This window comes from Leptinotarsa decemlineata, unplaced genomic scaffold (assembly GCF_025532065.1).
Source record: "Leptinotarsa decemlineata unplaced genomic scaffold, Ldec_3_MD MMD2_tig00000882_RagTag_RagTag, whole genome shotgun sequence".
In the NCBI taxonomy this organism is placed as follows: Eukaryota; Metazoa; Arthropoda; class Insecta; order Coleoptera; family Chrysomelidae; genus Leptinotarsa; species Leptinotarsa decemlineata.
The window spans coordinates 5,946,288-5,974,284 of record NW_027412556.1 but is presented as its reverse complement, the minus strand read 5'-3'; the positions used below and the strand labels follow the sequence as shown (position 1 = coordinate 5,974,284).

Sequence of the window (27,997 nt, the reverse complement as noted above, 5' to 3'; positions counted from 1 at the left end):
AGCGTCATCGGTCCATATTTCTCTGAGAACGTCGTTGGCCAGGCCATCACTGTCAACGGCGAGCACTATAGGTCCATGATTACAACTTCTTTTGACTTGAATTAGATGATCTGGACACCAACAACATGTGGATTCAACAGATCGACGCTACGTGCCACACAGTTCATGCCACATTGGATTTCTGCACCAGCGATTTGAGGGCATGGTCATCTCACGTGTTTTATTCAAATTTAAAGATAGGAGGCACTTAAAGAAAAACTCTAAATATCTAGAATAAACAAAACGAATAACTAATTCCATATTTCTTTGAAAACGTCGTTGGCCAGGCCATCACTTTCAACGGCGGGCACTATAGGTCTATGATTACAACTTCTTTTGACCACACACAGTTCATGCCACATTGGATTTCTGCACCAGCGATTTGAGGGCATGATCATCTCACGTGGAGGTTGCATAAACATTGCGGGTGCAACCTGTTAAATGACCAAATCGATTTAATTTACTCTCCGGTTTTTAATTTGGCACATGCGCATTGTGAACAGTAAATTCAGGTACTCAATCAAATACCTGAATGGTATATATTAACGAATGTAATGAATCATTCTTAGTTTATTGTTTAAGTTTGAAAATGTCCTTATAGGACGAAACTGCAGTAACGTTAGTTACAAATAAAAGTGGTAAAAAACATAGAAATCTTCTTTTCTCTTTTCATCATGATCTCCTACCACATAGTAACGGCTACATCCATCAATTTATTAAGTGTGAGCTTGGTTTGATAGTGAGTCAAGACTACAAAGTATATGAAGGTTGTGTTTATGACAAACCTACAAGGACCAAATCACTGAGACACAGTCCAATTTGGTTTGCAAAGCACACCTCAATTATCCTTTTCAAAAAATTTAATATTTTCCAGGATGGGTATTTTATTTTCAAATTGTAATACGAGTAGTTACTCCCTTTTTCAAAACTTGGCATGACAATGGCAAATGTTCACTTTCAGTCAGTTTGAATCTATGGATGAATCAAACACTATTGATATGCAATTATATATTTTATTCAACAGAAACACGATTAAGTAAACACTTATAGCAACAATTCATAATAATTATTTGCTAAAACGATTATTCATCACAGATTTAAAGTACTACTCTAGGTAACAAACACATACTTTTTAGAATATTAATAATTAAACAGACTTTAGTAACAAGGCACTTAGCGAACACATTTTTTTTAGATAAGGAAGACGTAATTAGTCACTATCAATATATCAGTTCCTACATGAAAACTGAAGAATAATCATTAATCTGATTTTGCACTCATTGAACAAAATGATGCCAATGACATTTTCATTGAATCATTTTGCGACAATGTCTTTTTTATAGAAAAGTTAGACAGCAAATTTCAATTGTTCTTTTTCTCAAGTTACAAAACAATTCAGCAATTCAGTTCATTACAGAAAGGAGTGCCCTATCTTTATTACCACACACAAACTATTATTTATTATTTATTTTTGGCACCTAATAATTGGCATATTCATTGTAAGATTTTCACTAAACAGTCTTACAAAAACGCAACACGTGTTTCGCTTTACAATAAATTCTTCAGACGTGTCTATACTGACTAAAAGTTAGTATACTTTTACTTAGTATACTAAGTTAGTAACTAAGTTAGTTACTAAGTTAGCATTCTAGGTTAGTATACTAACTTTTAGTTAGTAGATGCTGTTGTATAGCGAAACAGACTAACTAAAAGTAAGTATACTAACTTTTAGTCAGTATAGACACGCTTGAAGAAGCGGTTTTATTGCGAAACACGTGTTGCGTTTTTGTACAGGTAAGTTTTTTAGTTGATTTACTTACTTTCAGTTAGTATACTAACTACTTATCGACTAACTTTTAGTTAGTATACTAAGTTGGTAACCAAGTTCGTTAGTTACTGTCTGAAAGTTTGTCTACCAACTTTTAGTTAGTATACCAAGTAACTCACTAAGTTAGTAACTAACTAACTTAGTTACTAAGTTAGTTACTAACTAGTTAGTAACTAACTAAGTTAGTAACTAAGTTCGTATACTAAGTTAGCATGCTAAGTTAGTTTCTAACTTTTAGTTAGTATAGACACGCCTGAAAAAGCTGTTGTATAGCAAAACATACTAACTGAGAGTAAGTATACTAACTTTTAGTCAGTATTGACACACTTGAAGATACGAAGCTGCAAGTTTTTCAGTTAGTATACTTACTTTTAATTAGTATACTGACTTTTAGTTATTGTGTTTCGCTATACAACAGCTTCTTCAGGCGTGTCTATACTGACTAAAAGTTAGAATACTAACTTAGCATGCTAACTTACTACTAACTTTTACTTTTAAGTTAGCTTTTAAGTTAACTTTTAGTTAGTATACTAACTGTTACTAAGTTAGAATGCTAAGTTACTTACTAAGTTAGTATACTAACTTGGACACTTATACTGACAGACAGGCCTGAAGAAGCTGGTGTATAGCGAAACACGTGTTGCGTTTTTGTGAAACTAGTGAAAATCTCAGAATAAAGTGTATCTTCAAAACGTTATGGATTTTTATCAAATATCGACCGATTCCATCGCAATATCATAATATTTGGCATTTATTGAAAAATATTGTACAATAAACAAACATATTCTACAAATATATGGAAACTAAGGAATAAGTGGAAAATAATAATTAATATACAATACAGATTGAGTACACTTGAAAAAATATACAAGGATGTCGCAAAAAAATTGGGACTAGGGACATGCTCATTTAAAAAAATATTTTACATACTTTTTTCAGTTTTTCAATTATTGAAAAGGAACTACAGTCATGACCCAATTAGGGCCACAATTTAAAATATTAACCAGCTCCTCGAAATTTTTTTTTAGAGAAAACGAACAAAGTCTTTGTCATATTCACTAGCATCACTTTGGCACAGTACACAAATCAGCCTTCACACAACCCAATTTCAAGGTACTAAAGCCACTGCAGCCAGTCGCCAAGCTCAGCATCTGCTTCAACTGATCCATCGTTCTCAGGCAAACCACAACGCAACAATTGTCGGCCTTTTCCCTACAACTCGGGTTATTTGCCATTATCATCTTGACGGCGTTAGTGGTACCCAAGCACTCTGAAGATGGTGAGGTGTCCTGACTCAATGACTGAGAGGGCGAGTTTGTCACAGAACACTTTGAATGGCATGTACTACCACCACTGCAACAAGAATTACTCGTTGTGTTCTGACTGCCAGCAGCTGGTTGGATATTAAAGGTATTTCCCTTGTTCTGTTCACACAAAGGTGCATTATTGTTCAAGAGAGTAGCTTGTGGATCATTCAAACTACTGCCTCTCTGATTATTTTCAGTTTCGCAGGATTGGGCACTCCCACAATCCTTACAATTCTGTTCTGTAGCTCCAAGTGTAAGATTACTACTAGTAGTTTCGTTAACATCGCTGCTAACGCCCAGAATCGCATTCAAGTCATCAGTGATATCCAGAGGAATCTGAGCATGTGACGCATCTGGATATGTCTGAAGTCCAATCAGGGAGGAAGGTAAACTACTTCCATTGTTGTTCTCCTGATAATTACCCACAAAATTGATGTCAGGCTGATTTACGTCCGTCCACTGTGAAGACATTTCACTGTCAGATGGTAGAGAGAGTCCAAAACTCTCTGTTAGGTACAGTTCATTATCTAAGGTGGTAACATTCTCTCCAGTTAGTTGGTCATTTCCAGGATTCGCCTGCAATAATATATTTTCGACACTTATAAAGCCCACTTTAGCCGTATCAACTCTGGCGTTATTATTGGATAGATACATTGAATTCTGTGGATCTGTCCCAGCATCGATTTCACTCAAGTTTTGGAACTCCGATATAACAGAATTTTCTTCTAATTCCACCTGAACGTCGTTGATCAATGTCTCATCTTCTTTGCCGTTCTCAACATTTTCTGTACCGATGTTGAATAATAGCTGGAGTGGTATGTTCTCCGTGGTTACTGTAGCGTAGTCTTTCAATCTATTTGCCATCTCGTATTCCTCTTCAACAACAGCAGCGTACTTTTCCGACGCATTTTGACTGACATTGTAACCATTGTTAAGTAAATTGTCAGGTGCTGTTGACGTCAGGTTGTAGTATATATTATCAAAGTTCAGTGTAGAATCTGCAACAGCATCCTTAGCAGGTACTTGATTTTGCTCAGATGATAATTCTACAAATCAATAATTCAATTAGAACATACGAATGTGAATAACGAATAAAACTAGAGTAGTAGAGCATTTTGTTAATATTGCAATCGTTAAATATATGTTTGTATAATAATAGCAAATGATACATTACTTTGAAATCGATTATTAGATATTCATTTCTACTGACATCTAGAAGAATATTTAAAATTTTTCGCTGTATTATTGAATAATTTTTTTTTTTCCAACCGTTCAGAAAGTACCCACTTCCCTTACACTTTATGGCCATCCCATACTCCACATAACAGATTATTTGTAAATCACAAAAAAGAAAATGTTTAATTCAGCCTGTTGCCACATTTTTCGAAATCTTAGCTTGAGAATCGCAGAATTTTTAAGCTACCCAATCCTAAGAATTACACATACGAGTGGTACTATTTATATCTCGGCAATGGCAAATGATAACAAACATTTTTTAGTAAAAATGGCTTTATGGTTTTTCGAAATATTCCCCTTGATGATTAATACACTTTTTCATTCGTTCAAACCAATTGTCAACGCAGTTGTCCCATTTCCCTTGAGACACCTCCAAAACATGGTTTTTGAATGCCTAAACTGCTTCTTCGGCGCTCGTAAATCGTTGACCACGCTGTTTACCTTTGGTATTCGGTACCAAATCGGGGCTGTACGGAGGACGAGTCATTCGATGTTTTGACTGCTCAAAAATTCACCCGTTTGACAAGATGTGTGACGCATTGTCATGATGGAGAATGATTCGTCTTCGGCGATTAGTTTTACGAATTTCTCCTGAGACTTACAGCAAAAAAATGGTTGTGTACCACTCAAAATTGACATTTCTACTTTGCTCAAGCGGAACAGTGGCCACATGACCCATTCGGCCGAAGAAACAAGCGACCATTCGCTTCGATTGCTTCTTCCACGAACAATTTATGTTGGATACCTTCACGGTCGATTGCTGTCTGTTTCTGGACTGAGTCATGGCCGGTGGGAGAAATCGTACATACATACTTATTGTATTGAGGGAGGGGCTTCTCACCACGGTCGAATTTTTTTAACCGTTCTTTACACCACTTGACGCAAGTCTTTTTTGGGCGATTGTTGAATTATGAGGTATCCAACGAGAACAATTTTTTTAAAACTAAGTATTCATGCAAAATCCAATATTGAAGTGGAACTAATGTGCAAGAATGCCTCTATCTCACAATATGACGAACTTGCATTAACAGGTCACGCACTGCATCGATTTTTTGTAGGACAACCGATTTTGGACGCCTTTCACGGAATTCGTCGGCGACCGAACAATGACCAAGATTGAATTCACTATACCAGCGATATACTGTGGTTTTTGATGGTGCTTTAGCCATCATCATCAGTTCATCGACAGATTTTTGATGAGACAATCCACGTCGAAAATTGTGAACAATAATCCAACGAAAACCTTTTCTTCATATTTCCATTTTTGGTCAAATTGATTTTCTTAACTCACTGTAAACAAAACAAATAACACTTGAACGTTTATGCTGAAAAATTTCAAACTGTATTATGGTGTTGCCAGTTCCCTAAATATAAATGGCTCCCCATCGTAGCATTCTCAGAACTTCAGTGACGTTATTTATCGATAATGGTGGAAACATCACAAATTTGAAGAGACACGGTGGCTGGAAGTCTACTGATGTCGCTGAAGGATATATAACTAACTAACTTACAAACAAAATCAAAAGTGCCAAAACGATTCAAATCTTATCAGATGGAAACAATCAATGTAAAACGGAAACGTTTCATTCTTGTTCCGACTTCAACAAAAAGCATTTAACTATACCAAGCGTTTCAAACAAATTGAATTGAAATGTTAATATAAATGAGAATTAGAATGTTTCTGTTAGTACCTATCTTCTGTTCGAATCTCAATGAGTTGTGTCTCAATGATCTGTTATCTATGGTTGCCGAAAAAATAGTATATGCAACATGTTATTGCCTAAGCTTCCAAAAAAAAACAGTATTTTCCGGACTTGTTATGTAAATTCCTATTTTGATACTATATTACGAAATGTTTCCCTAAAACTTCTGATGAGAGTAGCAAGTAGCAACAAGTTCCTTTTCAACAAATTTCCGAAAATTATGATGGAGCAGGTCATTCTATTTGGAATGACATCCAGAATTGTTGAAAAATTTGAAGTTTCGCGCAGATAAATTGCAAAAGTTATAAACAAATAAGTGAAAATTAAAAAACGAGGTTTCGTTTTCTGCAAATTTCTCAAGATGTATGAATTCTGAATTCAATACTCAAAAGTATATATCATTCATGAAGGAGGTGAAGTTTGAAATAGACTTTATATTTGTAAATATGTATAATATTTTGACACTATAAAATACATAATGTACATTCCGAAATAAATGGTCCCTATCTTAAATTTGTCCATTTGCAGTTTCACATAGCCTGTCATCTGTCTATTACTTTACTCTAAGCCACATAGACCTTTACAATACCTCCTTCTTGATGGAAAGATGCAAACAGCCTAAAAGTAAAATATGTACTGTTAGTGTTGAACAATTCCTATTATTACTATTGAAGATAGTTTTGGTTTGAAACCAGTTCAAAATATACACAACCTTCAGAACACCTCGAAAACCAAAAATAAATATTGGAGCCCTTGGCGTAGGAAGTTACATTGGTCAAAATGTTATTATTTATAATTTTGTGAAAAACTATTGGTAATCTTTGACCTTGATTATAATTTTCAACAGAAGCCTTATCCAGCCTGCCTGGCTATGTATGATCTGGCTTTTATGTTGTTTATAACAATCGGGCGGATGGTTCTTTTCTGGATGAAATCCAGCAACTTCAGAATGGAGGCGGAGCTCCATACATGAGAACAATACTCCAAAGAAGGTCTGATCTGAGCTTTATAATGCATTAAAAGTTGCTGAGGTTTGTACAGTTTTCTGTTTCAGAACAGTGTCTGGTACAGAATCAAGGCTTTTGGGCTCTAGTATCATCTATGTAGATTAGTCACCAACACATTGACTGACGGTACATAAATGGATGAATTATGAAAAGCACATGCTCTCATTACTTATAACTTTTTCGTTTCCAAACAGAAAGTCGAAGAAAATTTCACTACTTTCTCTTTATTGAACGACAGTTGTGACTCCTATCCATGTCACATTCAAATTCAACTAGTCCAATAGTTATTGGTTATTAGGTCTCAGCAGAAATAATTTTACGTAATTTTAGTGTCGCCCCATAAGGGGGCTATGAATGAATTGGTAGTGAATCGGAGGTAAATACAAATTAGGAATTTAAATTACTCATATAACGCGTATCACTTGATGTACCATTCAGAATAGTGAGTGCTACATTTATCTAAGTTGCCTTTGACACTATAAACCACAATTTATTGATATCAATTTTACATTACGTTGAACTGTCAACTTCAGCTATCACCTTGCTTGCCAATTATCTTAATGGAAGAAATCAAAGAGTTACGTTTGATGGAACTTTTTCATCTCCCCTATCTCTTCAGCGCGGAGTTCCACAAGGCTCTATATTTGGGCCGATCCTGTTTGCTCTTTACTCCTCCAATCTTATAAAATTTTAATCACTGCAAGGTGCACTTCTATGCGAAAAACACCCAAATTTATTATAGTTTCCCCCCTCTAAAGTCTATCCAAATCCAAGATAGAGTGACTCAAAACAAAACCGAAGCGTGATGTTCATGTGATCGCCCAGTGTCAGATGGAAAGGGCAGCGTTCATTGGTGAATTCGCCTTCTTGGTATGAGTTCGGTACCAGCACAGGGTTGTAATCAGTCGTTTGCGTGTTTGTGTGGCGTGCGTTATAGTATATTGTTTAAAATTGTTTTCCAAGATGTCCAGTACATACACTGCTGAGGACACTGTGTGCTATCCTCTGAGTCCAGCCAGGAAACGATCCAAAAAAAGACATTTGAGTGTTGAGATGAAAGAAGTGATTTTAAATGTGATCAAGAAAGAGATGGAAGAAATTGAGACATCGACTGTCGACGAAGTCGTATCGAATGTTTCCGATAAAATTGGAGTGTGTTGCGCTTCGATTTACAATGTTTTACGGGAATATAAACAAAATCATACATTTTCCAAACCGAATACAAATCAGAATCGTCAAACCATTATAAAATCAATAGATGATGCTGATAAACATGCAATCAGGAGGAAAGTGCATGAGTACTTTTTCAGAAATGATAGACAAAGTACTCACAGAAATAAATGAAGATGTTTTATTGCCAAGTTTTAAGCGGTCAACATTCCATAAAGTATTGAAACATTTGAATTTTGTATGGAAAAAACGAGGGCGCAATAGTTTATTTGTGGATAGAGAGGAAATTGTGTTATGGAGGAGAGAGTATTTGACCAAAATTAAATATTATAGAGAACAACAGGGAACAATTTATTATATGGATGGAACCTGGGTTAATGCTGGTCATACTACCCCAAAAGTATGGGTCAATGAAACTGTGACCTCATCTAGGAGGGCCTTTCTAGATGGACTATCCACCGGATTAACAAATTCATCAGGTAAACTTATATTTATATTAAGACCTGCCTCAATCTCTATATATGAAAAGTAACCCTCGTATTTGTTTTTACTTACATACCTCTTCATAATTTCAAATAAAGGAAAACGGCTTATTATTTGTCATATCGGATATGAGAATGGGTTTTTTGCTGAAGGGCTGCGGTGTTTCGAGTCGAAGAAAACTGTGATTGTAATGGAGAATGCACGCGACGGTTAGAGAAGATTCCGACAACGTCTTCAAAGAAGGTTGAAATCCAAAATTGGCTGCGATCAAAGAATATTAGCTTTGAAGACTCAATGCTAGGAGTACAACTACTAAAAATTGTCAAGGAGCGCAAGCTTGAATACCAAAAATATATAGTCGATGAGATGGCAGCAGGCCAAAACAAAATTGTCCTTCGCCTGCCTCCATACCACTGCGAGCTCAATCCCATCTAGTTAATATTGGCGGATGTGAAAAATTTTGTAGCTCAGCATAACACCACGTTCAAATTTGCAGATTTCAAAGTACTTTTTGATGAGGCTTTGGAAAGAGTCACAGCGGAGAAATGGGAGAAGTGTGTTCGACATGTGATATCGGTCGAGACAAAGATGTGGAAGCTTGATAACATAATAGAGGCACAAATCGAGCCACTGATGACGAGACAAATTCATCCAGTTGAATGATTTTGATTAATATTCCTTTTGATTTTACATAAAATAAAAATTATCAATAAAGAAATAATAACGTCTCTTTTCATATAATGCTTGAGTGCGCTGTGAAAAATCCAATGAAAATATTTTTATATTACACATATTATCTGCATTTTTCCCGTTAAACTGCAAAACTTGTTATTATAAAAAAGTTTTCCTAAGTATGATATAGCATTTGCGATCAACAAGATGTTGGTTCTGAATACGACCCTGGCCAATTCTTGGGATTTTCAATAGCACGTGCGTAGGGCATGTCAATGTTTACATCCACTCTATCTTGGATTTGGATAGACTTAAGATGTAAATGATTCTTGCAATATACTTAATAAAGACTTGGATAATTTTTATATGGCTGCAACAGAACACTGTCAAAAATCAAATGTTCTATTATTTGGACAAAAGTCCAAACCTAAACATATCAATCAATGGCGTGAATATCGAGTTGGTGGAAGAAGCGAAAAATTTTGGAGTCATCCTTGACCACACTCTCTGATTCGAAAAGTACTTGAATAACTTGATATGACGTGCATATTCTTCTTTAAAAATGATAAATGGAGTTCTTCCACTGAAATTGAAATTAGTATTATGTGTAGCACTAGTTTTATCACATTTTACCTATGCTAATACTTTCCATGGACCATATTTGAGTGAGCAGTATAAACATAAAATTCAAAAAGTATAAAACTCGTGCTTGAGACTTATTTATGGAATAAGACGTTTTCAGAGAATCTCTCATAAACTTACTTGTCGTAGTGTGGACAAATTTGTATTTTTTTTTTGCTTTTGAATCATTTAAAGAAAATTCAATAGAGAGGTATTTTTTAGGGTTAAGTGGAAGAACAGTTCAGTTGTTGAATCTATTCAAGAACTGAACTGAACTTCGCCCTTTATTTCCTCAATCTCGTTTTCTTTATTTATTTTTTGAAAATAATAAAGACTATTATTATTATTATTATTATTTACCGACTTTACTACAATATCATTTTGGAGTTTTATTTGCGCTGATCTACTGGGTCTTAAAATCCTCAGAAGAATAATAAGATACACCATAAAAAAAATAGAAAGACCCTAATATGTCTCAATAAATTCAAAGGAGTGAGTATGCTTCAATAATAAAATCTAAAGAATGCAAAGCAAGCGCAAATTCATAATCTGTCGATACTGAAGCGATTGATCGTATATTGCCAAGAGAGCTAGCAAATATCCAATGGTACAAGCATTAAAGTTTAGGTGCCAACAGAAAAAACACACACAATTTAGTTGTTTAGGAAATGTTTTTGAATATTTTTTACCCTGATAAATTTGTTCGTGAAGGTCAGAGTTTTTAAATTGTTTCCAATCTAAAGTGAGTTTTTCATGAAACTTCATATCATGAGTGTCCTCAAAAATGAAAGCTAAATTACCAGTTTGCGGTGTCTCTAACTCCTGAATTTGTATGGTTTCTGTTCCTCGCTCGGCCAACGTGTCGATACGATTTTCTTCGATAGGTTTACTCTCATCTGCTCGCAAATTATCCCCAGAACCACTATACAAAAAAAAAACTAGTATCAATAATATTGAAGGTGAAATATATTAGGAAACAAAAATTTTCAACAGGAAAAATGATATAAAGTGACTTAGACCGTTTGAGAAAAATGAGTCAACTGACAGAAATATTTATTATAGATACATAGTTGATTCTTACTGGTCTTACAGGGTCTGTTGAAAAATTTTTCAAATTTCGCGGGCTACATACATTCGATTGGCGATTTTTTTTATGTTGGTACACCCGTCTCGAACATATGTTCACAGTTTTAGCTGTTTAGCATGTTTAGTTTATTGGTGAGAGGCATATAAGTTGGAAGTATTTTGCGCCAAGAGCTCCGCCTTGAATAAAGGCAAGGAACCGGCTGCCCCTGCAGGAAAGCTCCCTCACTTCTGCACCTCCACGAAGGGAACCCCTAGAAGGTTGAAGAAGCCGCGCAACGACAGTAATATCGCTGCACCTTCCAAAACCTTCGCGGAGGCCACCGTGAGACACCTCAAGGTTGCTAAAGAGAGTGTGTGTTCGGCGAATCTTGGCCTACACCTGCCAATATAAAGGATATGTCTCCTAGTGACCTATTCACCTTGCTGGTAAGGACAGGATGGACGATGACCTAGAAGAACAACTCCTCGGGAGGATGTACAATGGGTCACATGCGACCTAAGTGCTCTGAGTCTACACTCACCCTCCCTACTCTACAGATACCAGATAGCAGAACATCAGAAGTACACTTTCCATTTTTGTACCCTGTAGATTGTAGAAGTTTCGTAAGTCATTAGGTGAAACTGAAGTTTGTACATTTAGAAACATTTAAAAACACACTACCTGAATAGAGTTTCAAAAAAAAACAGAAACATTCAATACTTAAATTGCGACAAACAATGCGAAAAAAAAACGTCCGGTTCTGCGGAAAACAAATCACGGCTATTGCATCACGATATTTTTTGAGAAAAATTGAAATTCACCTAATTTCTTCAACAGACCTCGTATACCACAAAATACAATGGAATGCAGTTTTCCAAGCAACCTAGTATCAGAATGCAAAACTGTAAAATCACTTCATTTACCTATCATTTATTGTGTCTGCATTTTCCGGTACAGTTGAATGAGTTTGCAGCGCTTCAGAATTCGATATCTCAACAGAAGATGCACATTTAACATTCTCTATGTCCACTTCTTGGATTCTCTCTTGTTTCTGATGAGTTTTGATATGCGATTTCAAACTATGAGAGGTAGAGAAAGCTCTGTGACATTCGTTTGTTTCGTTGCAAGCGTAAGGTTTTTCTCCAGTGTGTATTCTTTGGTGGGTCTTGAGATGATGACTGGCGGTGAATGCTTTACCACATCCGGATTCTTTGCATCTGAAGAAATAAAACCGTAAATTTCCATCATATGACAATAATGAACCCGTGTTTATACAAGATGGTCCATTAATCTTCTGAAGGCAAATATTTCATGGTGAACCGAAGAAGGTTAGTTTCGATCGATTTTTCTGTCTAGAACATTCACAACATTGAATCTTGGAAAGTATCAGTGAATTAGAACCCCGCCAGAAGGAGGCTCACAAAAACCAGTGAAGAACTCTTTATGGAAAGGAAACGATGATGTGGCGCAAAGTAAATTACTGTATCTCCTTGTTGTATCAAAATATCTAACATTTTCTTCCTTGGGTCAGGTTAACTGAAGTTTGAGATAATTGTGGAAATTAATCATTTAACTGCTTCAAAAATAACAAAACAATTACATTAACATTCATATTTGCAAACATTTCACAAATAATGTGAGAAGTAACAGGCCTTTTATAAAACGCTTTCCTATCTCTAAATTTAAATAAAACAAAGCGTGTGTGTTTTGACCCACGATTATTTTATCGTGATTATGAATGCTCAATGCACACAAGAATTACAAACACTCTTGTGAAAATATAGGATAAGAAAAATAACTGACAAGATGTACTGTAGACAAGATGTACTGTAGACAAGATGTACTGTAGACAAGACAAGGTTTATTCTAACTACACTCTTACAAGGTTTGAAATGTGATGAATGATTTTAGGAAATGCAATGTTTCACATCGGTAGTTATAGAAGGGGTCAGATTCGTCATTGAAGGGATAGGCAGAGGTTAGGATTTACATAGGTAGTAGAGGTCATAATAGCGGCTAATTCCCAAGATAAGGGATACAAGGAACAATTAAGGAATTAAAAATGTAGCTATTTGTAGCTTACAATATTTACGTGACTTGAATGTACGGGTTGCTTGGGAAAAGATATTCGAGAATATTGAATTTTATGGGGATAAGTGGATTAGAAAAGACCCGTACATTAGAAGACCAACTAGCAAACCCCGGTTGGGAATAATGAAAAATTAAATAACTTTAAGAAGATTGGTTGACAATACATAAAATGAAAATAATGCCACAAAACAATCTGTTTTTTTGTACGAATTTTAGAGCTGGCAACTTTAGGCTAAATACTAAAAAATTAAGGTTCAATTGAAAAACATAATAATTTCGATAGCAAGATTTTGAGACCAAACAGTGTGAGATATCATCGAAATTTGTATTCGTTTGAAAGACCTATTGATCCCATTATGTGGAATATAACATCGTTCAAATGTTCGCCATAGCTTCTCTGGGTGGAGCGCATCCGAAACGTCCTATTTCTCATGACTCTGGCGCGTAAATCAGGCTGAATTTGACCGGTGGCATAGGTTATGTTGGCTCTGAGGACCGCTGTGGTTTGTGGCTTATTCGCATACACCTGCGACTTAATTAAGAAAATCCCACAAGAGAAAGTGTAACGGGGTCAAATCACACGATCTCGGTGGCCAGTTCACAGCACCTCCACGTGAGATGACCATGCCCTCAAATAGCTCGTGCAGAATATCCAATGTGACATGAGCTGTGTGACACATAGCGCCGTCCTATTAAAACCACATGTCATTGATGTCTATATCATCCCATTTAGGCTAAAAAAATTGGTAATAGTCGACCTATATTGCTCGCCTTTGACACTGATGGCCCGGCCAACGTCGTTCTCAAAGATATATAGACCGATGACATCAAACAGTGACTTTTTCGGGATGCACTTGAATCTCATGTGGATTGGTATCATCATGAATTCGACAATTTTCTTTGTTCACGTACCCACTCATCCAAAAATGGGGCTCATCGCTGGAGATGATTTTTCGATGAAAATTAAAGTCGGTTGCCAACTGCTCCAGAGGCCATTCAGCGAACACACATTCAGCGAACACACAGCCTGGGTCAGTTCAATTTTGTACGGGTGCAGGCCCAAGTCACGACGCCAAAGTTGCCAAGTTATGGTCTGCGAAAAACAGCGGCGATGTTTTCGGCAGATCTTGCGTTTCGTCGACGTAGGGGTGTTGGTCGACCGTTGACGATTTCACAGTTTGACGAACTTAACATTATGTTGTACTCGGATTTAGAGATTTTCGACAGATCTGAATTTGTTTAACGCGATAAGATAAGAAGCATTAATGTCTTTCCAATTCGATGATAATTTTGACGTTCAGAACACCGAGTAGACACCTCAGAAACTAATATTCAATAAGTCAAGTACGGAGAGAGATGGTATAATTTCATCCCTCATTAATTATCAAGTTATTCCACTGAAATGGATGAACTAAATACCTCTAGGAACTGGTGAGATCAGCTACTCTAATAAAGACTGAATAAATCGACAACGACAAGACTAGATAAACGGTATTTTGACTGAATGAATACTGATAGAAACTCTTGCAGTATTTTCGACAAATTAATACAGCGAATGAGACACATTCTATCTTCATGGATATACATTCAAGTTTTCAACCAACTCTGAGTGATCAATTCATAAAACTATTCAGATAAAACTAACTGGTCTATACTTTATGAAAATTCTCACAACTCCATTATTAATTATCACATCTGGTCTTAACATTCAAATAACTTTGAGGAGTCCATTACATAATGAATTCATTATTTCATGTTATCTAAAAGGTTGAGTTTCAAACCTTCCTTTGGGAAATGGAGAATTCTGAATTCATGAGGTGATGAGATTGAATCCATTTTTCCATTCTAGAAACTATTTCTATGTTCTAAGATGCGAGCTTCAAATGTTCTTCCAGCCTGGCCTATATAAAAACATCGGACATGATCCACATGACAATTTATGAACTCCTCAACTATCTAACACCAAACTCTTACCTTTCGTAATATGCAAGTTATTTTTGTTTCATTAGCCGTGTTTACATCTTTATTTTGTAGAAACTTCACAACATTTGTTCATTGTGATTTGCTTGAAAACAGAGCTCTTTATTAAAATTCACATTCGTCTCAAATGAGTTGAATCTACTCACGTCATCGATGACACTTATTCTATTGATTGATTTAATCCCAGCCAATAGAAATTTTGTTTGAGTTGAAAGGGGTATATTTTTAAGAGAGAATAATTTTTGGGAAAGAAAGGTTTTGGTTTTCTTCTGGAAATCATCCAATTTGTGTCTGAAAAGTTACTTCTATGCATGATCTACACATCTTTGTAAATTGTTTATTTTTAAATTAATTGTATTCTTCCTTTCTATGGAAGATTCCCACATTTTTTAAGTTATACTTCCTTAGGGGCGTTAGGGGAAAATGATGAGATTGATGACAGTCAATTTTTACAAGGCGCGCGGACACCGTCAAAAAAAAACTGACACCCTAAAGTTAGCTTCTTCTTCTTTAATTCATATGACCGTTGCTTCTCAGTCCAGCGCATTTGGCCAGACTCCTCCTGTGCATAGTGAACAGAAGCTTCGTCCGGGGGCGCAGCTGTCTTGCTCAAGGCAATGTTGCCACCCTAAGTTTTCTCATTCACTTTTTCTTTCATGAAAACACTTCATTTTTTTACCTGTGAGCCAACAGTCCCCTCAATATGACTCTCACAAATCTATTATCTCACTGACGACCTCGTCGAATGCGTCGACATCCAGTCTGGTTACTGGCGAAGGGGGGCCGCCAGTTCTCTCAAAATGTCTTTCACTTCAATGGTTATTCAAACTTGACTTTATTTTCTAAAAACACCTCACTTTTGGACTCCACTCCGACCACTACCTCCACGTGTCATCTTTGAGGACGGTCGTTATCGGTACAACCGTCTTCTGTCGCGATAGGAGAAGAAATCCCTGAAGTTAGCTAGTCAACATTTTAGTTTTCCAAAAAAGAAGTTACCAATAGAGTAAAAGTAAGGACATTTACGTTTGTTTGCGTAAGAACTGGCAACTATATTCAGAAGCAGGAAGCTAAAACCATAAAAGTAATACCTTTAATATACATAATTTTGGAGACAAAAAAGTTGTATTTCTAATTGCTCAATCCAAAGAAATAATAAAAATTGCACAAAAGTCAGTGGCGTACATTTTTAAGTAAAAAATATTCGTTCAAATCTCGCTCGAGACGCCACTGGACTTAATAAATTGAATCACGTTCGGGCTAAATCAGCTCCTTAATGTTATGAATACCATTGCTAAATTACAACAAAATTAGGTAAAGGATATTTAAGATTTTTACGAATAACTTTTTTTTATTTTTATTTTAACACCCTGTATCTTGAGAACGAAGGATTTGCGGACCCATGTTTATATGAACATATCGTCTTACAATTACCTAAAGAATCGTCTGTTAAATTTATGGTACATACTTAATCAACACCCTGTATATTCAACAAACAATGGATTATTTTCAGAGATTCAAACAACTTGCAGGAAAATCTAGGACACAACACAGAAAAATATTCATTTTGAAGCAGTGGTTTTTAGTTAATTCAGCAACTAAACGATGAAGCACAAAGCAAGAATTAAACGGTACAATGACTAATGAACATCGACCTAGCAAAATCCCCTGGCGTATTAGTAAATTCAAGAACGCATTAGATAAGCCGTATGCAATGGAAAAACACTTACTTATAAGGTTTTTCTCTTGTGTGAGTTCTAACGTGTTTTTTAAGGTCGCTTAGAGTAGTGAAAAATTTGAAGCATCCCTCTGATTCACAATTGAAGGTTTTACCATTGTGCAATCGTTCGTGTGCCCTTAACCTATACAGAGTGTTGAATGCTTTGTCGCAACCGTCCTCGCCGCATTCGAATGGTTTGACCTTCGTATGAACTCTGATATGTATTTTCAAACTGTAGGAAGTGAGGAAGGCTTTGCCACAACTCGGCTCTGAACATTTGAACCGGAATTCACCTATAATAAAAAATATATCGAATTAATATAGAGAAAAGGTTATGGTAATCCTTTCGATCATTTCGAATTAGGAGAGGTGTGGAAAGATTGAGGTTTTATTCAGGATATCTCAAAAATCACCAATCAAATAAAGGAAAGAAAAAAAAACCACGTCAGATCCAATAAAATTATATTTGTCCATGATCGCGATTTTAAAGTTTTCGAGTTATTGTTATTTATACAGAGCGTTCCAACGTAAATTCGACCCCGCTGTAAGTCATAAACGGACGTGTAATCGAAAATTTCAAAGAACACGTCAATTTTTATTTCTCGGGGGAGTAATTCTGAATGTTGAACGTTTTATTTAAGAAAAAACAGGAAATTCGCTGTCGTTTATTTTAATGAGGAAATCAACAATAAATAATATCAGTGGAAACAAAATCAACGGATAAATTGTTCAAAATTTCCACCTAGTTAAATACAATAATACAGTCTACTCTCGAAAGCGTTCCGTACATTAATCAAAATGTCAGCAATCGGTATTCCCCAACGATTCTCTGTCGTAGGTCTTCTAGATTTGTAGGCTTAGTAGAGTACGCTTTCGACTTCAGGTGCCTCCACAGAAAGAAGTTCATCGGTGTAAGATAAGGTGATCTAGCTGGCCACTCCACTGGACCCCTTCTGCCGATCCAACGCACTGGAAAACGTTCGTCCAAAAACTGTCTCACCCGAACATCAAAATGTGGGGATTGCACCATCCTGCTGGAATCAGTGCCCGATCAGCTATTTCGCCGCTCCGGGAAAAATAATATTTGCAGCCCTCTACCCGTTATTCCATAGATGGTATAATTTTAACCTATTTTTGCCACCCCTCATTTGCACCGCCCCGGGCAATTGCCCGGTTTGCCCCCCCCCCTAGATTTGGCGCTGGCTGGAATGTTATTTCACTTTCTGCTAAATTGTCATAATTTTCAAAATTTTTTTAATCATAGGATCTACACAGTCTTATAATAGATTTAAATATGTGTCCCAATAGAGATTACCTTCAATGAAGAATGGTCCAACAATATGATTACCAAGAATGGGGGCCAGACATTCAATTTTTGTGGAGTTTGTGAAGTTTGTGATTGTGTTTCCATCACCAAATGAGGATTCACATCTCTCCAGTAAAGATAATTATGTCTATTGACTTCACCATTCAACATGAAAGAACTTTCGTCTGAAAAACATGTATTGTATAATAGGTTTGGGTTATTGGTCAATTTCTTGCTGAACACCTCACAAAACTGAAGTCGACCATCAGGATCATCTTCGTTCAATTCTTGAACTAGCCTTATTTTGAAAGCACGGAATTTGTAGGCTTTCAAAATCCGAAAATCACTAGTAGCTACTTGTCTGATAGATCGTCGATTATTCATTTGTACATGTCCTGAAACTGCAACTTTAACTCCGTTATTTCTGACAGGACGGAATACTTCATGTTTTCTGTTTTTGCAACAGCTTTAGCACATTCATTATTTAGATAATAGGTTTCAACAATTTCTATTCTTTCTTCAGTAGAATAAACCATGTTGGAACACAGTGAACATGGATGACTGAATAATAATTCGTGAAGAAGTGACAGTGACCAACTACTTACTATTTGTTCTGCGACAACTAGATTCAACAAAAACTACCAGTGCAGAAAAAACTAACAGTGTCGTCCATTTCAAAACGTTCACTACTAATTAAATAAATTCTACAAATGTAGAAGACCTGCGACAGAGAAAGGGGAATGTTCCTCCTGACGAAAATCAAGTAGTTTTCATAAAAGAGCTCTGAAACAACACATTTCAATCTTTTTCTTTAAAAAAATATTTAAAAACTTAAAAAAGAGGAATGAAATAATGCATCCAACATTTCAAGGGATTCGTTTCTATTTCACCATTTGGCAACATCGGTTATAGCTAATAAAGGACAATGAATCTGTTACCTGTATGAGACAAACAAAGATGACATATTTCTGTGACATATGACATTTTGTGCACCTAAAATATCTTCCTCTATATAAATAAATAACAAAACAACTGTTGTTTATGTGGCTTGTGGAGGTGGTATTGAACTATAATTTATCTATATATCTATCTATCTAATTAATCTACCTGGTGAGCTCGAATTAAATATTTTTGAAAAAATAAGAGACTCGTTAGCAACTATTTTCGAAAACTGAATTCATGCGGCTGATAACATGATTTTGCAAAAGGATCGTATTCACCTTCAACAAGATGGAGCAATGAAACGACCACCACGGTCACCTGACTTATCGCCTATTGATTTCTTCCTATGAAGGCATCTAAAATCGATTGTTTATGAAACACGGCATCGAGATTCAGAAGATTTGGCCTGCAAACTTTCCCCCTTGAAAATAAGTTGACGTGTTTTTGCATTTTGTTAGATTTTCTATAGAGGCCGAAATTGACACCCTGTATATGTTCAGTACGCTAACTCCATACACCTTCAAAATGAGTCAGCCCCCTAATGTTTATCGACAAAAAAATATAATGAAATTTTATAAGAATATATATCTAAGCCTTTCTTCAGAAACGTATGTACATTCATTTGAATAATTTGGCAACGTCCTAGACCTATTTTTACATTTTTATACCGAGCGCTCGTGCGAATATAATTTTATACAATTCTAACAAGAGTGTTTCCTGGATTGTTACGTTATACAGGAGAGTCAAGAGTTAGCGTTGAATTTGTGCCAACAAACGTACGCGTTAAGAGTCAGTTGTTATAGAAAATGGACTAGTCAGAATATTTTCACGCCTGAATATAGGTGAGTTGAATTTTCAATTGTTTTCTACGTGGCATCTTTCTTAATCCTAACTTCTCATTTGCTGGGTGTGTAGGGTATAGAAGTTCTAAATCTGTTGGATAATCCTAACTTTGGCACTGCGATTATTTTTTTCTTTTCAGCAATATGGTTCTCACAATTAAGAAATTTGTGAAGGCACTGCTGAATAACACAGAAGTTATTAAATAGGCCAAGAAATCATATCGTGAGTATAGTGTAGACTGGGAATAATTACTATGTATTCACTTTTTCTTAGTGTAACTGTGTTTTATGGTGGTTGTGAAAATTGACTGATTGAGAACGTTATACACTTTTGTTTACTAAAAATGGTGAAAAAAAGAACAGCTAATCATTTTGAACGGTTCAAACTTCACGATAATCTTTAATTTTGATACACCTATAAACATATATAATGCTAGGAATCGCACGTTAACATATAGGTTAGGTCCAAAGTTAGTGGGTCTATTCGACCCTCCACCGCAACCCGTAAGGGTTTATTGTGGCTCACACCTATTCACACTCGACCAAATAAGCCCAGCTTCTCGACGAAGCCGATTAGTTTGTATGGTGAGTGGTCTTTCAGGTCAGATGCTAATAAGAGTACGACTCTGCCGAACTCTATAAACCTGATTCGGTCTCCAGCGCAGAGTTGCCAACCGTGGCGGAATTCCGCTACCGTAGCGGAATTTACTCTACGGTAGCAGCGTTGCGGATTTGAACATAAAGTAGCGGAATTTTCTACAAATAATCAATGTTGAAAAAAAATATTGAAGAAGAAGAGGCAGTGGTCAGCACTCAAAGCTAACAACTGACAATTGAATAATCGAATTCAGTCAATACGTTATAGTCTTAGTAGCTGAAGCCATTACATGATGAAAGAGAATATTTTTGATATTTTCATAACTATCATAAACCATATAACCTCCAATATTTTGGAACTGAAAGTCTTGACTGTCTCGAGTATTATGAATTATATGGAACAAATCTGATTGTGGCTCGAGCGAAAGAGCTACCGCAGTTGAAATTGACGGGAACGGGACATGTTAAAAAAATACAAAAAGTCTCGAAAACAAACATTTTCTCAACATTAGTGGTCTAATTCTAATTTGAAAGGATGGATTAGACCTGTCGCGAATGATCGTCCAAGAGCTCAGTGTGATTATACGTATGTGAACAAATTGATATTTATTTTTTCTTTTCAAAGCCAAAAAATATTTGGTCGAGACGACAGCTTTCAAAAATTAACTGCTGTAAATTTAGAAAATTAGTTACTATCTACAGAGTTGGGCGGTTGAAAATTAGCATGATCCTCATCCTGACAGAAGTAACAGTTCAGTTTTGCGGTATTTGAACGGTTCACAAACTACAAACTGTGGTATTTAATTTTGGATAGGGCGCATGCGCGAACTGATTGCGTCAGATACACAAGTGTGGCGGAATATGAAACAGTATAGCGGAATTTTGGTTCATGTGTAGCGACTTTTTGTTCATCCTGTTGGCAACACTGCCCCAGCGGAGCAGGCACAAAATATATGCTCTGCTGTTTCATCGTTAATGAGGTAGTCGAATAGTCAAGGTGCAAGATTCCCACCTTGATACCCGTGACAACCTTCCCATTTGAGGGTTTTTGCACGTCAGCTACACCTGACGATGCCTTATATTCAACCGTGCAGGGCTTTGTCGACTCTGGTTTTGGTAAATCATCACTTGAGCGCAAACGTTTGCTAAACTGCTCATGGGGGGTTTGTTCCCCCACCTGAGACAAATTCTGCGTACGCCCCTCAAGAATTTGGTGCAAGGCGGTTTCATAAGGTATCCCGCTCTTGAGGAAACGACTCAGTCGTTTCCTGGCTGCACCACCGAACCTTTTTTTTTAGGTTCAGTTATTGGATCAGGAGTTGGAGAGTTGAGAAGCTCTCGCTCCTGATCTAAATTTACAGGGAGGTCAGTTGGAGTCGACGGTTCGACATCCATCTTCTCTGTAGACTCAGCGTCAGAAAGAATTTTTAAGTTTACTCTGTCCATAAAAGTCTCACGAGTAGCTAGGGAAAGAAGGTCAATCACGGCAGAGCCCTGCATTACCGTGACAAGGCGATGCTACGACGAGAGGGCGCCCGGTATCTCGAAGGTTCCGTAGAGACAGCTGATAGGCTCAGTGTCATTCATCCTCTAGGCACGGATACACATACACACACCTTAGGATTAAGCCATCGTTGAGATGCCATTCAGTTACGGAATAACAAGTGATTCTATCATTCCCGATTCCAGCGGGACTACGTGGAAGCAGGCACCGATGGCCGGTTTGCTCAACGTTTAAAATCTGTTTAAAAAATCTGTTTTTCTGTTAATCAGAAATTGAGAAACTTGTGCGAGCTAAGGACTAACGAGGTCTTACCTTTTAACGTGTGATTCCTAACACACTAACACCTAAATGTAAGACCTCGTTAATTAGTAGCTCATACAAATTCCGACTTTTGAGGGTTATCGTTCGTAGGGGATGACAGCTACTTAACGGAAAAACGCATTTCAAAAGATTTTGTCAACAGATATCAGCAAAAACGAGTCAACTTGAATGAAACTTTTGATATTGTCAACTAGTTTTCAGGGTGGCATATTTCTACGTGAAAACTAACCCCTTGTCCAAGGGCGACCACATTGGAAAATCGGAAACATAAGAGCCTGAAAAGTTGTCCATTTTGGAGCTTATTTGAATCACGTTTGATAGTTTAGATAATTCCAATTTGATTGGTACGTCACTGCGGTTGTAGCAGATGAAGCTAACTTGCACTAGGTGATTATTTTTGACGATCCATATTAAAAAAATTATGTGTATTTCGCCTCGGAAACTTTTCATTAAAAATCCCCACAGACCATCTTGTTCGGCTTAAGAAATGGCATTGAGAAGGTGTTTTTTTTAATTTTTAATATATTTTCAAAAGAAGTCAGAAAAAATAAAATGAAATTGGAGAATTTCGGTTCTTTCCGAAATTATGTGGAACTGTATATACACTCCCCTGTTCAAAAAAATAAGGTGGATTTTAATTTTTCTCGAGAAATATTCATTTATTCATCAATTTCTGTTTTTTTTTTCCTTCAAAGTAGTCCCCCTTGGCGTTTTTCTAATCCTCAAAACAGTTCTGATATGCTCTTTTTGAAATGTATCTCCTCAATGGTCGCAAAACGCCTTTCTTTCATGGCTCTCTTCAATCTCGGAAACAGAAAAAAGTCGCAGGGGACCAAATCTAGTGAATACGGTGGCTGAGGCATGATTACGGTGTAGTTTTCGGAAGCAATGACGAGAGTGAGCAGATGCTTTATCGTGAAGAAAAAGCCATGAATTGTTTTCTTCGTATCGCCTCTCGCAAGCGGCGCATAACTTCAAAATACTATTCCGTATTTACCGTAGGACCATATGGCAAGACCTTCTGAGAAAACCCTGACATTTGATGGAACTTAGCTTGCTATTTTGGTACTGGCTCGTCTGGGCTTTTCCATTGGAACGATTGGACTTTGGTTTCGATGTCATAACCATATACCCATGACCCGTCACCAGTTATAACTCTTTCAGGCAAATCTAGATTGCCGTTGACATCATTCAACAATTCCTGTGCGATGCTTATGCGACGGTTTTTTGTTCAAAATTTAGCAATTTTGAAACGAACTTCGCTGCCATACGCTTCATGCCCAAAATTTTCGAAAAAAATGTATGACATGAGCCAACCGATATTTCGACATCCTCAGCAACTTCTCATATAGTGATTCGACAATTCTCCATATCAATTTTCTTCATTTTCTCAACATTTTCATCGGATGTTGTGCTGAGGCGACCAGGGCGAGTGCCGTCATTCACATCTTCTCGACCTTCTGTGAAAAGCTCGTACCACTTGTACACATTTTTCTGACTCAGAGAAAGTTCACCTTATGCCACTGTCAACATTTCGAGTGTTTTACATATGAAATTCGATGCAGTCAATGCATAACACTTTTAACTTTTATGAATCTTACCAACAAATAAATATCGACAATTCATGGACAACTCAAATCAAAGAATATAACAGACATCATCAAATCATTTATATTTAAAAAAGCAGAAGAATTAATGAAAACCAAAAAAAAATAATGGGTGGGGTTCACCAGTTAGTTTGAGTCAATTCACAGAAACTAACCTCTATTGATATTGGCACTACTTAAAACATATTTCTGACCTACCTTTCAAATTTCATGAATTAGTAGATACAAAAAGTGATTTCAAGCAGTTTTCAGTAAACAAACGTTTCTGCTTGTTAGTGTAGAATAGCCAAAACAGGTCCTTCCACCATGATTCCATAAAAAACCCAAAACTAGTGCCAATTTATTTATCTGAGTAGTATTTCCAATATCCATCTCTTTCAATAGTTAATGGTACAAAATATGATAATTGTGTTGTGTTCTTCAACCATCTTTATCAATAATAAATACGTTGATTGCTTGCAGAAATGGCAGTGGTTAAAGTTATCCTCTTTGTTAACAAAAACTACATGCAGTTATATTTTCATTATTATTTGTATGAAAAACTATAAAAACTATTTGTAATAGTTTTTTGTAGTATGAAGAAAATGGGCTCTTCAAACTTTTACATTGAATCTGTATATTCCTCAAAATTTAGCGGTTGCTAACTATAAATATTCACTACAGCATGTGTGTACTAGAAAATTCAACACTACATTGAAAGCTAAGATGCAACGGGGAATCAACTGAGTAGTTTAGTAGTGGATAAACCCATTTTCCCACTTTAATTTCCCACCAACAGAAATCATGGAAACATAATTTTTTGGTCAAATGAGGCAAAGTTACACCTGTGGACAAAGTACACACAATAAAAAAGCATTTATTCTTTTACAACTTAATATAAACTTTCTACTGTATTGATAAAAACATTTTTTCAATACTTCCTATAGTCCTGATATATTTTGTTGTGGTAATGCTCAAAAACACATACGACACAGAAAGCGACTTCACAAGGCCAGCAACCATACGTTCTTTCTCTTCTGATCTTCTTTTTAGAACAAACAATACATCTCATTCCTTTGTACCTTTTTCTTTGTACATTATTTTCATCTTTTTCTGAGTGTCGCAGGTAATGCCTTGCAGTAAATCTCAACGGAGAAACTTCTATGGCTGACATCTTACTGAAACCTCTGGCTTCTCAAGATGACATTTCTCAGCAACCTCTCTAACTAACGGAAGCTGTAAATCTGCTATTAATATATTACTGCCATTTTATATACTGTGTGTGCGTTTAATATAGAGTCATGTCAACACAGTGTAAAAAATCTTTTTATACCATTTGATGGTTTTCCAGACACAATCAAACAAACTTTTCAACATGTCACTATAATCCACTGCATCTATTTCATAATTACAGACTTCAATGATTTTTGGTTTGGAAATGAGTTTTGTCGTTCGATAATCTTTTTTTTTCTGTGATGACAATCTCCGATGTGTGGAAGGTCACCTGTCTTTTATATTGCCATTCGACGGCTAGAAGATTCTTCAAATTGTAGGCGTCTGTTTTTCCACAATTTACTTTTTCCATCATCTTTGACATGTTCTCTGTTTTGTTTCACAGTAGAACACTCATTTAGTGGTATAAATTTGTACTTAAGTACCAATTGTCTATATATAACGTGTGTCCAGTATTCAAGTGATTTTCCATGAGAGTTGAAACTTTGTTGCCAGATATAACCCCCGCCCCATCATCCAACTATTTAATATAAGTTTCATATATAACACAGTATATAATAAAATTGAAGATATATACAGTATCACAGTCATATAATACAAACAATTTTACACCAAACGTGTGTCATTTTTGGGGCTCTCATCAATTCATACTTTTTTAAATGAGTAAAACACATCTCTGAATACATTTCAATGATATAGTTGTTATTATTGTTAGCAAAATGTAAATTTATTTGTATTTGCAAATAGCGTTATTTTGAAAAAAATTGGCATTGACACCTAAGAATTTTTTTACCAATAGCCTTCTACTAACTTGAGTTTCTTCACTTGAAACGTCAAAATGAAATAGCGAAAAAACAAAACATTTTGTTGATAGTAATGTTTATCCATTTTTCATTGAGTCATACATGCTGATGTATTTTGATTATGAAATACATTAGTTTGTTCTGTAATTTCAGCCACAATACTTTTGGAAGGTATTATGATATATTTCAAGCAATTGATTTGTAATTTAGTGTTAGTCTAATTTGAAGCAGCTAATAACCTACTTTGTAACAAAACACATATTGAGGTTGAGCAAAATATTCGTGGGAAAATCAAAAAGGATGTAAAATTGTTCGGTAGGTAGCAATGAACGAAAATATTCTACCAAACACTAGAACTGTGAAAACACCTATTACGATGAATGTTATGATCTTGAGTGATTTTTCTATTTTCAATGCTTGTTTAATGCCTCTATCAAAGATACCATGTGAAACGATCTCTTTCTGGGCATATGAAAGAAAACAAAAGCAGTTTTCTGAATGGAAAAGCTAACTCAACATACGAAACAAATTTCTGAAAAGAGGAGCGTTGATTCTACATGTTTCTGAAAAGAAGAGCATGAATTATGTCTGGGGTACAAATGACATGTGAAAGAAAACAGTACAATTAACTGAATTTTCTCGAGAACTTTGAGGAGCATGAATTCGAATCAAAATGATTATTCCTCCTCCTCATGAGTTTTGTTTTGAATATTGCAGTCCTCTATAAGAATTTTTGGAATAACAAACCTTTATGAGTCTTCATATGAGTCCTCAAATTTCCCACAGTACTGTAAGTCCTTGAGCAGCCATCATATTCACAATTGAATCTATTCACAGTCGTTTCTTTTGTATGGGGATTGGTCGAAGTTATTGTCAAGGTAGCGTGTGATGGATTGTCTGGCATTCTGTTTGATGATCCAGGATTGATTTGCATATAAATTTCATCTAAAGAGACTGTGTGCTGAACGAATCTGAAAAAAATCACTGTCTGTCTATGAACTGAATTGATTAATCTCTATGCTAGCTTATTACGTGAATACAAAAAAACTGTATTTCTACAAAGACAGCTGAAAGCATTTATTGGTGTTACACAAATTGAACTTATCAGCAAACAAACTGACAGCAATAGGTAATTGATAACTAATAAACAATAATAGTGGGGGAAAAAGTTTCCATAGATAAATTTAAATAAGTATTCACCCATCTTTCTCCAAATTTTTAATTTTTATAGCTTGTTTGGGATTCGAAGAATCAATTTTATTTGTTATTTTATCATCTGATGAGTAAATATTGTTGAAATTGAAGTCAAAACTTTCTTCTAGGCAGTCTTGTAGATCATGAGTTAGCACTATATTTTCGAAATTATCATTATTTGGGTTTTGATTCTCTAATTTTCCGATCCAAGTAGCCATGGTAGTCTATTTCCAAATATGAAATGATTAATGAAAAAATTATTATCTAAAATAAAATAAAACTGTAAAATCTAAATTTATAATTTATAACATTATGAATTAATTTTGGCACTTTTGACAGGTGACAGAAAAGAAAATCAACATAAGATATGTTCCAATAATAATCACTTCTGAACCGCTACTGACCATCGACATGTTTAGGTTATGTCGAAGCCACTGACCGGAGTTTTTGACAACGGTTATTACCTGAAAAATACATATTACTGTTGATTACGTTCGAAACAAGATTGTTGTGTAAATTGATGAATCAATAACTGAATCATTTGTGAAGTGTATACTGACAATGTGACGATACTTCTCTCAAATAATTAATCTTATATAGTAAGACAATATTGCAAAAAAAAAAGTTGAAAAACATATGAGGAACAGTGTTTTAAAAGGCACATCGTTGACAAGTAACAAGCTCCAACATTTTTATTAATGTTAAATTAAGTTAAATGTTGCCATCGAATTTCCTCTATCACATAT

At 35.8% G+C, this 27,997-nt stretch overlaps 1 protein-coding gene across 3 annotated transcripts; it reads right to left on the bottom strand.

Moving 5' to 3' along the window:
• Positions 1–1,032: 1,032 nt before the first annotated feature.
• LOC111510107 (uncharacterized) lies at positions 1,033–27,602 on the bottom strand. Of its 3 annotated transcripts, none has more exons than XM_023165971.2 (6): positions 27,258–27,602; positions 26,805–27,028; positions 16,934–17,216; positions 12,056–12,349; positions 10,756–10,988; positions 1,033–4,220 (listed from the first exon to the last, which is right to left on the bottom strand). In XM_023165971.2, exons 1-6 carry the CDS (start codon positions 27,467–27,469, stop codon positions 2,932–2,934), a joined length of 2,535 nt encoding a protein of 844 aa, XP_023021739.2. In that variant the 5' UTR covers positions 27,470–27,602; the 3' UTR covers positions 1,033–2,931. The 3 variants fall into 3 exon arrangements, with proteins under 3 accessions (XP_023021739.2, XP_023021740.2, XP_074031012.1); XM_023165972.2 differs by having other exon boundaries at positions 10,867–10,988; positions 27,258–27,601; XM_074174911.1 differs by lacking the exon at positions 27,258–27,602 and adding an exon at positions 27,090–27,187.
• Positions 27,603–27,997: the final 395 nt, after the last annotated feature.